Here is a 14476-nt window from a genome sequence, read left to right on the forward strand (position 1 = left end):
TCAGGTCAAGTGTAGATGTCTCATGAGCCATGTTCTTGCAACGTAACTGGGGTGAGTAAACTATCCCCGTGGGGCTTTCTCCACACATAGGAAGCCTGGAAGGAATGTACAGTTTCCAATCAGAAGTAGAGAGCCCACTGCTGAGACAGTTGGGTGCATGTAGACACCATGCAGTCATTCACCTGAACGCGCATAGGCTGGTGGTAGACCCCACTGCTGCTGTGATCTTGCTTCCTCTTGGGTGTGTGTTGAGAGGACTGGACTTGTGCTCCCCTGTGAACCGCAGCTACCTGCCTCAGCAGTGTAGGCCTTCTTCTTGAGTGAGAGAGTGCATATTTTCTGGAGGTGGTTCCCAGTTTGCCACCAGGGTTTAAAGGCAACTGGGTTAAGTATGGATCAGACCTAGGCCTTCTGTAGCACTAATTGCATCTCTCTCTTGGGTGCACCAAGATAAAGTGTTTTTAAGAAGGAACAATGAAGGAAATAGAAGATCATTCTTTATAAAAATTCTCTAATATGTTTTTGTTGAAAATCTCTTGCAAGTCATTAAGGTGTTGTTGTTTTTAAAAGAGGGATGCTGGTTTTTCTTTCTGGGCACAGGAAGTGTGTCTGATGCAAACTTTAATTACATCTGATGGGTTGCTCTGCTTTGATAGATGTGCTGCAATTAGTACAACTTTCTGGGAGTCAGCCATGCAAGTAAAGTTGCTATGAGCAGCTTGTTCTGCCAGCTCCCTTTTCCAGTTTTTTTAAAAATAAGGCAGAGAGGCTTGCTAATTATTTCAGGAGAGAAACGTTGGCCACAGCATGCTGAAAACTGTAAGCTGTTTTCATATGTGTGAGGACACATGTAGAAACTCGACAACAGACTTTGCTAAAACCACAGCAGACGAGAGTTGTAGTCCAAAATATCTGAAGGGCTCCAGGCTGGTGAAGGCTGCTGTTTGTAGAGGCAGAAGGATCAGACCCAGAGGGTGCAAATGACACAGGGGAGTTCCTCTACGCAAGCTGTTCCACAACTCCTGTTCACTTCCATGGAGCTTGTGGAGGAAAACATCCCAGTGGATTATGCCACATGCTATAATTAGTGGGAAGGCAATGGGCACCATCCCACTTGGGACACCAGAAGAACTTGGTGGAGTTGTGGCCACCATCCTTTGCTTTGTCAGCTATGTTGTCATGTAAGCAGAAAGAATGGATAGTCACAGACTCGGGGATGCCAATCCTGGAAAATCTGCTTCCTTACCTTGCAGGCCTTTCCCCACCTGCCTTGGGCCTGACTGACTCCAGCTACAAAAGCTGAGGCTGCTGAACAGAGGGTTTTTTGGGGGTGGTTGCTGTTGTTGGCTTTTTGTATATTTATTATAGATCTCCTTGTGATTTATGTGGAAATGGTTCAGTTTGGTTGTACATTTTTAAATGTTTTATTTATTGTTTATGACTACCTTTTTTACCTTGTAGTTATGTATTTTTCCATGTTGTTAAGTAAGCCACCTTGAGAATGGCTTGCAGCATACAAATAAAATTATCTATGCATGTGGGCGCTGGGGTTGTCCCTTCCTGCTCTACTGAGCTACTGCAGTCCTAGAGTGGCAGGATTGAACCCTGGTGGGATATTGCAACTAGACAGGGGTATTCAGGACTAGGGAGGCTGTCAATTTAGAAGTCCCACTGCAGCTGCTCTGTGTGCAGGTTGGTGTTCAACCTCAGGAACCTCCACTTCAAGAGACTCAGGTTGCAGGTGATGAGAAAGTCCTCTTCTCTGCCTGAGGCTCTGGAGAGCTGCCTGTTCCCCAGAGCAGGATAGATGGGCCAGAAGTCTGACTTGGCATGAACCAGTTTCATAAATCGCTCCCACCCCAGCAAAAAATCTGGCCAGACTGGAGGATCGTGCCGCACACCTTGGAAGCCAGAGGCTCTTGGCAACAGCCCAGGGAGCTGAGGAGTGTGCAGGGTTAGGAGTGCATTTATGAAGGGTTGCAGGACCCAGCCCTGTCCAGGGCACCCTGAAAGATGTCAGCATTGTATCTCTGCATTGCTTTCCTCTCTGTGAGCATCGCACTGTGTGCAGGAACTCTGCCAAGACTCCAGCAATCAGAACGTCAAGCAGATGCTGCTAAATCCCTTGTCAGCAGCCATCATGCGCTGCTGTCTCTCTCCCGTCATCTGCCTGAAAGCAGATGTGAAATGTGTGAGATAGACCAGATCCCCTTTTGACTTTAAGATGAACTTCTCCTTGTTTCCCAAAATATCCTCCTTTCATCCGCTGCTGGTTGATTGGAGACATACATGTCTTGGAGGAAGGTGAATCTCTGCATTGTCTGTCTGCGGGACTTCCTGAATCATTTCACATTTCCCACACCTGGGCTTTTCTTGCAGTGCTGGAATTTCTACATTTAAAGCAGGGGAAACTGACCCACACTGACCTGTTTGTGCCAGTGGCATATTTGTGGCACACTCCACATATTTTTGGAGGTTCTGTCTGTTGATCCAAGTGGGTGGCACCCGCTGAAAGTCAACTTCAGTATGCAATTTGTTAATGAGGCGTTTACAATACCCAAATGCCTCATTAACAATAGCGGGCGATTTTAATCCTAGGGTGGGAATTGACAATGAACAATTAAGCAGCGCTTTAAATTGGAATATGGATGATATTGCACATTCAGTGAAAATGATTCTCTAGAGACAAGGTTATAAACAGGGAAGGTATATGCTTGCTCAAGCTGTGTAATAATTTTAATTTACTAATTGTAAATGGCTCAATAGATGGGGATAGAAATGGGGAATTTACATACTTCCCCTCCAGTGTAGTGTCACTGATTATAGTGTCTCTTGTGACACTGTAAATCTGATAGTGGACTTTAGAATTGGGACGCGCACAGAAAGCAATCACCAACCATTGTTGATGTCTATAAATTTAAACTTTGATTTAGAAATAACTAATCGTAACAACACAAAATTTTGTCAATACAAGCAAATGAGCCAACTAAAATGGTCCCAGGAAATGAGTGTAGTAGTGGGGCAAAAACTCATAGTTGATTTTAGAAACCAGGTTCTCTCTAAAGAATATCAATTCTCATAGTGACATTCTGGAAGTACATAGTGAAATTTTCAAAACATTTGAAGAGCTTACCACTCCACCAAAAGTCAGGGCACTTAAAAACAGAACTGGTCCCTGGTTCAACGATGAATGTCTTCAGCTTAAAAGAAAATGGCGCCAAATTTCAAAGATAACCATAGCAAACTAGAACCCTACAGGTGGTTAACCCTTGTGAGACTTCCTGCATGGTGGGCAGGAGTCAGGTATAGTCATTTCGGGTCCAATGCCTAAAGCCAATACCACTCACATTCTGTAACCAATAAAGTTGTGGCCTTTTTTCGCCCATTAACCGAAAATACTGGTGTCCACGTGTTTTATTCATCAAAGGAGGGGGTGTGGTGCCTTGACGCGCAAGCACCTTTTACTTAGATTAGTTACCAGGATAAAAATATCTAAACTTGCCAGGGAAAGAACAAATAGGTTTTTCCAAAGGCTACTCTATCTTAGACCATTGTCTCACACATTTGGTTGAAAAATATAGACTTCAAAATCATTCCAAAATTTATGCAGCTTTCATAGATTTTCGTGGTGCCTTTGATTCAGTTGATTGTGTGATATTGTGGAGGAAGCTTGTACAGTTAGGAGTTGATTAACGCTTGCTGATCCTAATACAGAATTTATATGCTTTTAGCATCTGCCAAATCAAAGGTCCCCTCTCTTTCAACATCCCTAATAAATTTTCAATAAAATATGAGAATAGAACAATTCTGGGAAAATTAGAGAAATGGAAAATAAGAGGACAAGGAATCCAGCTAGTAAAGATGCACAGATATCTCAGAATTTTATTCCAGATGGTTGGTCAAACCATCACACAAGTGCTATAAAACAGGCAAAGTGTACCTCCTCAGCAGTAGATCGGTTTTCTTTTGAGAAAGGTAACCAATTTATATCAGTTGCTATTCAGATTTATCAAGCTAAAATGTCATCCCAGCTGCTTTTTGGGATCCTAATATGGATACGAGCATATAATAGTGATTTGGATAAGATACACTCAAGTTTCTTGAGACGTATCCTGGGGCTCCCAAGTTCAGTCAAGTATGAGATGATGTTTGCAGAACTAGGTAATACACACGATGGAATATTGGGCGATTGGGCGTGGTCCAGCACTATAAAATACTTGTTGCGTTGGCCATATTCATTGCCAACCTTTGAGTCGGCTTTCTGACTTACTTAAGGACTCTTATGAATCCAGTTGGTTCCAACTCTTACATAGCAAAATCAGATCTATTGGTACAATGGTACCTTGGGTTTCCGAACGGCTTGGCTCCTGAACGCTGGAAACCCAGAAGTAAGTGTTCCGGTTTGTGAACGTTTTTCGGAAGCCGAACATCCGACGTGGCTTCCGCTTGAGTCCAGGAAGCTCCTGCAGCCAATCAGAAGCTGCACCTTGGTTTCCAAACAGTTTCAGGAGTCAAACAGACTCCCGGAATGGATTAAGTTTGAGAAGCAAGGTTCCACTGTATTGAAACTGGATATTGGAACTCTTGTAAAATTCAAGTGAGCAATATATTTATCACAATATTCAAACCAGATTAAGGGCCACTGAAAAACAAAATATTGAGTCAGCTGTAAATAAAATTTGCTCCCCTAGGTTCTATGGTTTAAATACAGATAACAGGGTCACTCATATCTCAAAATTAATAATTCCAGTCCAACACAGGGCCTTTATGTTAACCCGACTGAACTTTTCCCCCTCAGCTTTTGTCAATGGCAGATATTTAAACTTCCCCACAAATGATAAACATTGCAGTTGTTCTTTGAATGTGTCAGATACTGTAAAACATATTCTTTTCTACTGTCCATTATACAACCAGCTATGCAAACTCATGCTATCCCCATTTTTGGGTAGTCTTAACATCACAACACAATAAAAATACCAGATTCTATCCATCTGACATTAACCTGGAAGTAACTGCAAGGGAGGCTGAGGTTTTGTCAATAGTATCTCTTAGAGTGATGAATGTCTCTATTTAGCAGGAAGAAATCCCAATGAAAATCCTTGTCAATATATATTTTACATGCTGTTTATTTGTATTTATTTTAAATTTTTACATATGGATGTGTTATGATGGCCTATACTTGGTTTGGCAAAGTAAGTAAGCAATTTGTTGCCCAACGCGGTGTGCCTGCTTGGCTTCTGCTTCTCATCCTCTCCTCTCCTCTCTCACTTGCTGAGCTGATGGGTTTTCTTTTCATTGCAGCTGTTTTTGCTGGAAGAGATGCGGGAGCGGAAGTACGATGGCTATGCACGGGCCATCCAAAAGGCGTGGCGGAAATACGTGGCCAGGAAGAAATATGTACAGATGAGAGAAGAAGGTATGTCTCAGCTGCTAATAATGCAGTAACTCAGGACTTTGCCCCTGGCTGCTCCCGCCTGTCAGTATTTTTAGCTAGTGGGTGAAATCAGCTCTGTGATTGACAAGTGAGTTGTTTGGACACTAGGCAGTAGGAATTCCTGGAGTCCTGAAGTGATTCTGTTTCTGCCTCCCATTTCGTGCACATTTCTTGCTTCCTGCTTCATAGGAGTTATTTTCTGCAAGTAGTACTACAGAAGAAGTGTGTGTGTGTGTGTGACAGAATCGCCTCACCAAATGGCAAATGCAGATTGTGAAAACTCCGCAAAGTGGCTTAGGCATGTCTGCTGCTGTGCAGGAACTGATATCCAGGTGCTCAGTAGGAATTCACTGCATTGTTAACTTTCCAGAATAATGGATTACGTGTCTACTTAAGATGTAAGGTTCTTTGTGTTTAATGGGGCCTACTCCCGGGTTAAGTAGGTGCAGGGTGGCAGCCTGTGCATTGGTTTAAGGTTGGCATTGTGAAAAACAGGGGTATTGTGCCTTTTACAGCTCTGTTTCCACAATCATAACCTTTAGGACATAGCTTATTTCCCATAGTAAGCATGAGGTTCTCTGAGGGCAAGGAGTAAAAAATCAGTAATCACTCTAATTTTATGTTATGCACTTTCCCCCCCCCCCCCCCGAAAAATGTAAATGGAATGGTATCTCTTTGCTCCTCAGAACGGTGAAACTCATCTTTATAATTGGGGCTGCAAAGTAACACTTCTTCCTCTCTCCCCGTTTTAAAGCCTCTGACCTGCTGCTGAACAAGAAGGAGAGAAGGAAAAACAGCATCAATAGGAACTTTGTGGGTGACTACATAGGCATGGAGGACCGCCCAGAGCTGCGGCAATTTGTGGGAAAGCGGGAAAAGATCGATTTTGCTGACACTGTCACCAAATACGACAGGAGGTTTAAGGTAGGAATGGGTCGGGGCAAAAGAACTACACAGTGAATTCTGCCTGGGCTGGCCGGGTCTCTGCACCATCTTACATTTTTCCCTGTGGGCATCAGAATATATTGGGCTGTCTGCTGGAAGCAAGTTCCATCACACCTAGGTGTCTCCTTATTTCTTTCCAGATGATGGAACTTGGAGCCTAAAGCTAAATCAATCCTTATTCCTCATTTTTAAAAATTCTGTTTAAATCATAGGGGCGTAAACACAGGTCTGCTCTTATTTCCAGGGCATCAAGCGAGACCTCATCCTCTCCCCAAAGTGTGTGTACCTGGTTGGGCGTGAAAAGGTGAAGCAAGGCCCAGAGAAAGGCCTGGTGAAAGAGGTGCTCAAGCGGCGGATCGAGGTGGAAAGGATTCTCTCAGTTTCGCTAAGGTCAATCCCACCTCCTCTTTTTTTCACAGGAATAGGCCAGTGAGGAAAGGGAGAGAGGAGGGGAGCTAAGTTGGGTGGGAGGCAGGGTCAGTGGGCAGTCACAAGCTTTAAAGTCCCAGAGCAGGACCTGTGGAGCCCCCCAGGTGTTGCTGCCTTCCAGCTCCTATCAGCCCCAGCCAGCATGGCCAATGGTCAGGAGTGATGGGTAGTGCAGTCCAGCAATGCCTGGAGGAGGGCCACAGGTTCCTCCTCTTCTGCTTCATGACATGTATTAAATTTGCCCATTTCCTAGAGGTATCTGCTTGGCCAGTATGGAAGGAAGCTGGATCCTGGGACTGGATCTGGTCTGATTTAGCAAGGAGGTCCTTCCTACTGATATTAGTGATAATAGCTCAGGAGCATACCATTGAATACTAAATTCTAGAGATGGCAGTTTACCTTCCTGCCCAGCTTGTGGGCTTCCCTGGTTGTCTATTGTGGGAAACGGGATGCTGAACTAGAGAGAGAGAGAGAGAGATCTCTTGACCATCATCTAATAACTAATCTGCATTAAAACAAAACAAATTCCTTCCAGTGTTTTGTTTTGACTATGGCAGACCAACACGGGTACCTATCTGTAATCTGCATTAAGTGATCCTGAGTGCCGGCTCTTGCTCAACAATTTGAGAAGTGCCTTGCAGGATCAGACTAAAGTCTCCCTCATCCAACATTGTTGTCCAGAATCTAGTCAAGAAACAAACCCTCAGTCACCGTTGGGGAACCTCTCCCATCCTCTCTGACCACTGGCCATGTTGACTGCTGGGTGCTGGGAGCCCAACAGCATTTGCAGGGCCTCCCACAGCCTCCCCTCCCCTGACTGGCTGGGGCTGATGGAAGTTGGCAGAGACAGCACACATGCTGTTCCCCATTTCAAAAATTCCACTGTTCTAACACTGATCCTGTAACTATCACAGTACTACGTCATTAAAAAAAAAAATTCCCCAAATTATTACAAATCAAACCAAATTACTTTAATTTAATACAGTTTCTTACAATCAGGTTTCCCGCTCTTGTTGCAATCATATGTCCAAGATTTCCCCCCATAGCTGCTTCATTTCTTATTTATATCCAGTTGACACCCTTCACTTGCCATTAAACCATTCTTCCAGCTGTCCGCTTTTTCACCTTACAAAACAGAACCTCACTTTCATCTTGTAAATATATAACCCATTTCACGTGTGTAGCTCTTTATGTACATTTTTGTTCCTGACCTGGAGTGTTGGAAGAGTTCAGTTCTTTTTCTCGTTGTTCAGGTCTTTGCAATGTTTCCATCTCACTGTTATCAAGCTGACTTGCGAACCACAGCCTTAAAAAAATCTCACAGAGTGAACTTTCCAGATATCCACCATTAAGTTCCCCTCTGGAGTTCTTTCTCAGCACAGGATACACAGCAAAATCTTTTCTAAGATTCATCCTCATTTCAACAACTCTCCAGCTGTGGGCCATTCCTCCAACAACACACCCATCCAGTGGTACTCATGAATAAAATCCATTCAGCCTCAGTCAAGGGGGCACATAGCAAAACCTTGTTAAATTCCTTGTAGAGCATAAATCAAAAGGCCCCCCCCCCTTTTCGGAGTATTAAACAAAGTAGCAACTACAGTCGTACCTTGTAAGTTGGACAGAATCCGTTCTGGAAGTCCGTTTGACTTCCAAAACATTCGGAAACCAAAGCATGGCTTCTGATTGGCTGCAGGAAACTCCTGCAGCCAATCAGAAGACGCAGAAGCCTCACTGGACTTTCGGCTTCCAAAAATAGTTCACAAACCGGAACAGTCACTTCTGGGTTTGCGGCATTCGGGAGCCAAAACATTTGAGAACTAAGCTGTTAAAAAACCAAGGTACGACAGTACATACAGTGGTGCCCCGCAAGACGAACGCCTCGCAAGACGGAAAACCCGCTAGACGAAAGGGTTTTCTGTTTTGGAGGCGCTTCGCTAAACGAATTTCTCTATGGGGTTGCTTCGCAAGACGAACAAATCTTGCGAGTTCCCGCGGGTTTTTTCGCTTTTTTCCCCCCTTTCCTAAGCCGCTAAGCCGCTTATCAGCTGTTCCGCTGATAAGCCGCCTCTCAGCTGATCGCTAAAAGCCGCTAGACCGCTAATAGCGCTAATCCGCTAATCCGTCAATGGGCTTGCTTCGCAAGACGAAAAAACCGCTAGACGAAGAGAATCGCGGAACGGATTAATTTCGTCTTGCGAGGCACCACTGTATGTCTCCTTATTGTAGGGGAGGACAAGAGAAAGAAAGACCATTACAAAAAACCATAAGAAAGCACAAAGCTCCTTGTCCTCCCCCTTTCCTTTCAGGCTTTGTAAAGATTCTCAAGCTTCAGAAAATCATTCAAATACCTTCAGAAAACCAGTCCCGGTTTTTTGGCAGCTGATTGATTGCAGCCCATTAGCATATGATGCTTCAAGAGCCCCTCTTGATTAATTCCAATTACCCAGATTGAGGAGACACCTTCCACAAATCATGCCAGTAACGGAGGCCCATCCATGGCAGGGGCACACGCCCAGATCACTCCCCTTCTGCCTTTCAAGTTGGCAGCATAGCTGTCAAGTGTCCCTTATTTGAAGGGACAGTCCCTTATTCCAGCGCCATGTCCCACTGCTGTCCCTTACTGATGGATATCCCTTAAATGATGTCCCTTAAATTTCAAAGGAAGCAGCTCCTCTCCCTCCCTCCCTCCCTGCCAGCCAGGGAGGAGGGAGGCTCCAACTGTGTTGCTTGGCTGTGTTGCTCACCCACTAAGAAGTCTAAGAACGACTGGGGGGTGGAGCTTGCATGGCTTGTGTGTGGCTAGTTAATGCAAGCTGAGGGGTTTTTTGAATGCTGGATGTCATTTTGTTGCACCTGCTGCAAACTTTGCAGTGCAAAGCCAGGCCAGGGAGCCATTTTAAGTTGAGGCTGCATAGACCTTGTAGTGCATGTGATTCAGATTCTATTCAGTTGAACCTCTGGTTACAAAGTTGGTTGGATAGTGTTCTCAAAGCTACCAGCATGAGTTTGACCAGACTGCAGGAGGACAGGAAGACTGGAGTGCCTGGAACAGGTGAGGCTGCAGGTCCCTTATTTTGGCTGCTGGTCCCTTATTTTCAAGGCTGCTGGTCCCTTATTTTCAAATCTAAGTTGACAGCTATGGTTGGCAGACATGGGATGGCGCGACATTGCGGGATGCAGTGAACTCCCCAGGCCCCACTGAGGAACCTCGAGAGGATTTCGGCCTCATCTCCTCCGTCCCTTGCCTGAATTTCTTCGCAACCCCCAGAGGGCTATGAAGAACAACCGCCACTGACTTGTAGGCGTGGCCGGAAACCACTACTTCCTGTTCTTGAAATACAAATATATTCATATCCTTCTGGCTGACTGCTGATTCCCATTTAGATTGATCAGGCGCCTGTGTCTGACAGAATGAGCTGAACAGCAGGCGGAATGTAATTCATTCAGTCACCTTCAGAACAGCTTGTATGCTTCTCTCATTCAACCAAGATACAGAGCAGGCAACCTCTTTTCCTCTAGGAGAGTGAGCTGCTTCTACTTCTCCAGCAGAGGACACTGTCAGCTCATTTCTGTCTGAAAGGCGGTTAGAGGAGAGGCTAGTTTTGAATTTCTTGTGACCCTGGCTTTTATTTCTGCAGCATGATGCAGGATGACCTCTTCGTCATTCATGAGCAAGAATATGACAGTCTCCTTGAGTCAGTCTTCAAGACGGAGTTTCTCAGCCTTTTGTCGAAGCGCTACGAGGAGAAGACACAAAGGAGGCTACCTCTCAAGTTTAGCAATACGTGAGTGACAGGCTTAACAGCAGCACTTTCCTCCTGTCAGGCTGAATCACACGAGTAGCCACAGCTGTCCCTTTAGGGGCGTCAGCAAAGGCAGTTGGAAGTATGGCCCGGAGATAACTCGTGGTAATCACAAAGCACATGGTTGTTATCATTTATTTATTAAATTTATATACTACCCTTCATCTGAGGATCACAGGGTGGTTTACAATATAAAAATACAAATATACATACTGTAAAAAGGTAAAGGACCCCGACAGTTAAGTCCAGTTGTGAACAGCTCTGGGGTTGCAGCACTCATCTCGCTTTACTGGCCGAGGGAGCCGTCGTTTGTCCGCAGACAGTTTTTCCGGGTCATGTGGCCAGCATGACTAAGCCGCTTCTGGCAAAACACAGTTTACCTTCCCGCTGGAATGGTACCTATTTATCTACTTGCACTTTGACATGCTTTCAAACTGCTAGGTTGGCAGGAGCTGGGACCGAACAACAGGAGCTCACCCCGTCGTGGGGATTTGAACCGCTGACCTTCTGATTGGCAAATCCTAGGCTCTGTGGTTTAACCCACAGTGCCACCCGCATCCCGAGAAAGAGACCAACCCTGCAGTAAAGATGAACATCAGTGTGAGGAGGGTGTCAGCATTTTCCTTATGACATGCCTGGAATGACCTCCCCAGCTGGCCTTTGGGCCCAGTCATACAGCCCAGCCCTTTCACCAGGCTGAGCAGTCTGTTGAGGGAGGCGGGGATGTAGTGAGCTCACTTCCATTTGGTAGGAAGCACCAGAGTATGGCTTTCAGTTGAGAATACTGGTTTCTGAATGAGGGTGAGACCCTGCTTGGGCCTGGGAGAAGGAGGGCCAACCCGTTTCTCACCTGGGCAGTGCCCTTGGGGGTAGGTGTCTCTTTCCTGGGCTCGTTTTTCCAAGGTAGGCCCCTTCCCCCCAGGCTACTGTGGGGGGAGGAGAGACCACAGCCAGGTCCTTCTGGTTGCAGGAATCCCCCCCCCCCACGGTTTCATCCCAGTCCAGCCCCAGGCCTTTTCCAGAAGCATGAGAAGGGATAGCTTTTTCCACAGCTGGGCTTGCAAGAGAATGGCGACCCCATTTATTTTCCTTTGTGGTTATGAGGAGGAGGGGGAACTCGCTCTGCTCTGTAAGAAGGAAGAGGGAGAAATAAATGCTCCGTAAGGAGGAAAAATAAATTCTGACGCAAAGCCCACCATCCCAGAATGTTTGTTTTTTTAGGCAAGTCATTTCCCAGCTTGTGTAGGAGTCTCAAAAAAAAAAAGCAAGAAAAAAGGATAGTGAGTGCATTTTGCTGGTGTCATTTCCTGGCTGAGGCAGGGGGCTACGAATAGCTTTTTTGTAGCTCAGGGCTCGCTCTCTGTGTATCAGCTTGTTTGCTTTTTGTGCATGTCATTAAACGCATAATGCAAGGGTGGGCAAGTCTGCCATCCGAAACACCCAGCAACCACATGACAGCAGCCCTGATGGGAGAGGCATATTCTTGTGCGGTGGGCATTCATTTCAGTGGAGCCTGACTTTAAATTTCACCTCCCACAGCAGCAGAGATTTTTCAGAATGTCAACAACTCTGCTCCTCAGAGATGAAACCAAACTTTGGGAAACAGACCCCACCTTTTGGGGTCGAGTGGGAATTCGTTTTCCGTGCCCCCAAATTATACGACGGTGGTGTCAGACCCTAGAGCCGCTTTCCTCAACCTGATGCCCTCCAAATATTTTGGACTACAACTGAAGCTGTGATGCTGAAGCTGATGGGCTGCAATCAATGGCTGCTCTTCGGCATGTGGGTGGTATCCTTCTCATGCAACTTGGTGGTATCCTTCTCATGCAACTAACTGAGTTTTCCTGCCCACTTTGTTTCAGGCTTGAAGTGAAGCTAAAAAAGGAGAACTGGGGGCCCTGGAAGGCTGGTGGGTCCCGCCAGGTGCAGTTCAGCCAAGGCCAGGGAGACGTGGCCATTCTCAAGCCAAGTAATAAAGTGCTGCAGGTCAGCATCGGGCCTGGACTCCCAAAGAACTCCCGTACGTATGAAGTCCCCTGAGGTCGCAAGGAGGGAGGGGGAGGAGGGCCAGCAACCATGGCCACCTGGCCCCTGCTGCGCAGCAGCCTGAACAGGTGTTGCAACTTGCCTTGCAGGCCCCACCAGAAGGAATGTAACCCAAGGCAGGAGCTGTTCCAACAGGACCACACAGGGCCAGCACTACCCCATGAGGGCCGCACCGCCTCCCCCTGGTTTGTATTTTGGAGCAGATGTTGGCAAATGATGCTCTGGTTAAGGGAACAGACATGGCTAATCATGGAAGACTTCTGAATTCCTTGACTGGGGTGGAGGTGGGGAGGGCACCTTTGATGGTTGTCTTTTGCCCTCTTCTGGAGAGATTCCCATTTTAGGAAGAGCTTCCCTTTTCCTGGCAGCTGTTTGGGCCCATCAAATTTACATGGCTTTAAGGTTTAGCGCTGGGACACGGGTGGCACTGTGGGTAAAACCTCAGTGCCTAGGACTTGCCGATCGTATGGTCGACGGTTCGAATCCCCGCGGCGGGGTGAGCTCCCGTCGTTCGGTCCCAGCTCCTGCCCACCTAGCAGTTCGAAAGCAGCCCTAAGTGCAAGTAGATAGATAAGTACCGCTTTATAGCAGGAAGGAAACGGCATTTCCGTGTGCTGCGCTGGTGCTGGCTCGCCAGAGCAGCTTCGTGCATATCGCCTCATGACAGTAGAGGCAGAATATAGCCACTGTGGCTAGCAGCCATTGATAGCCTTGCCTTCCATGCATTTGCCTAATCAGCTGCATCTTGTAGTAGCAAATTCCATCATTTAACAATGCGCTGTATCCATGGTTTCACTATGTGCCATATGAATAAGGACTTTCTTTTGTATGTCCTGAATCTCCCAACATTCAGCTTGACTGGATAACCCTCTTGGATTCTAGTGTTAGGAAAGAGGGAGACCAGCCACTTTTTCCTCGCCACACATAATTTTGCACATTTTTGTATGTCTCCCAATTACTCAGCTTTTTTCATGTTTAAAAACCCCCACCAATTTGCAGCCTTTTTTCATCTTCTCTGTTTGATACCTCTTCAGTATGTTTTTCAGATGTAGCAATGATAATGAGGTGTAGTATTGACTTCTTCTTTTATGATCAGCTTCCTCAAGCCATTTCTGTTCTTACTTCTAAAGGAAAGGCAGGGTATATATATATTTAACAAATGAAGTCCCAAAGTTTGCCACACTGGTTTTTTTTCAAAGCAACTGCTGTCGCCTATGAATGTTTGGGTGAGGGTGTTATACACTAGCCATGAAAGCTGAGAGAGGCAAAATTTCAAAGATAAAGGAAGGTAGAGCTGGAAAATCGATTTTAAAAATGCAGCCAGAGATTGGAATACAGTGAGTTGCCTTATCAAGAGTCGAATCCTTGATCTATCTTTCTCATCCTTGATGACGCTTAACTGGCAGCGTCTGCTCCCAGGGTTTCAGACCAGAGTCCTTTCCCCCTCGTGCCTGGAGATGCCATGTCAGGGATTAAACCTGGGTGCTTCTGCATGCCAAGGCTGTGCTCTGTCATGGAGCCACTTTCTTCTTACATGGGAAGAAGGGCTAAAACATTTAGGGATTGAGCTGCTGTTGCTTTGAAAGACAGCTGGGGGAGGAGAACATGATAGAGGATTCTACAACAGTGCTTGGAGATATTTTTTTCTCCTTTTCTTTTACATTGCTAGAACTCAAGGCCATCTGCTGAAGTTGGCAGTAGATGCAAAAGGCTTGCACCGTACATAGTTAATGAAAGGAGCTGCCTGCTGCGGCTGCAAAATGTGGTTGTGATGGTCACTGGCTGACATGGCTTTAAAAGAGGATTAGGCATTGTA

At 45.9% G+C, this 14476-nt stretch overlaps 1 protein-coding gene and 1 long non-coding RNA gene across 3 annotated transcripts in view; one reads left to right on the forward strand and one right to left on the reverse strand.

Moving 5' to 3' along the window:
* Positions 1-14476, reverse strand: part of LOC309328956 — a 132289-nt gene that overhangs the window by 102268 nt on the left and 15545 nt on the right. The gene's annotated exons all lie outside the window — the stretch shown is intronic.
* MYO1E (myosin IE) overlaps positions 1-14476 on the forward strand; it is a 117367-nt gene that overhangs the window by 98541 nt on the left and 4350 nt on the right. For both annotated transcript variants that reach the window (XM_081838799.1, XM_081838798.1), the window contains exons 20-25: positions 5302-5416; positions 6189-6358; positions 6624-6769; positions 10450-10596; positions 12477-12634; positions 12750-12845. In XM_081838799.1, the coding sequence (XP_081694925.1) occupies positions 5302-5416; positions 6189-6358; positions 6624-6769; positions 10450-10596; positions 12477-12634; positions 12750-12845 (832 nt within the window). The remainder of the gene's footprint in view (positions 1-5301; positions 5417-6188; positions 6359-6623; positions 6770-10449; positions 10597-12476; positions 12635-12749; positions 12846-14476) is intronic.

Source organism: Podarcis erhardii (assembly GCF_964252035.2).
Source record: "Podarcis erhardii genome assembly, chromosome: 14".
NCBI classification, from domain to species: domain Eukaryota; kingdom Metazoa; phylum Chordata; class Lepidosauria; order Squamata; family Lacertidae; genus Podarcis; species Podarcis erhardii.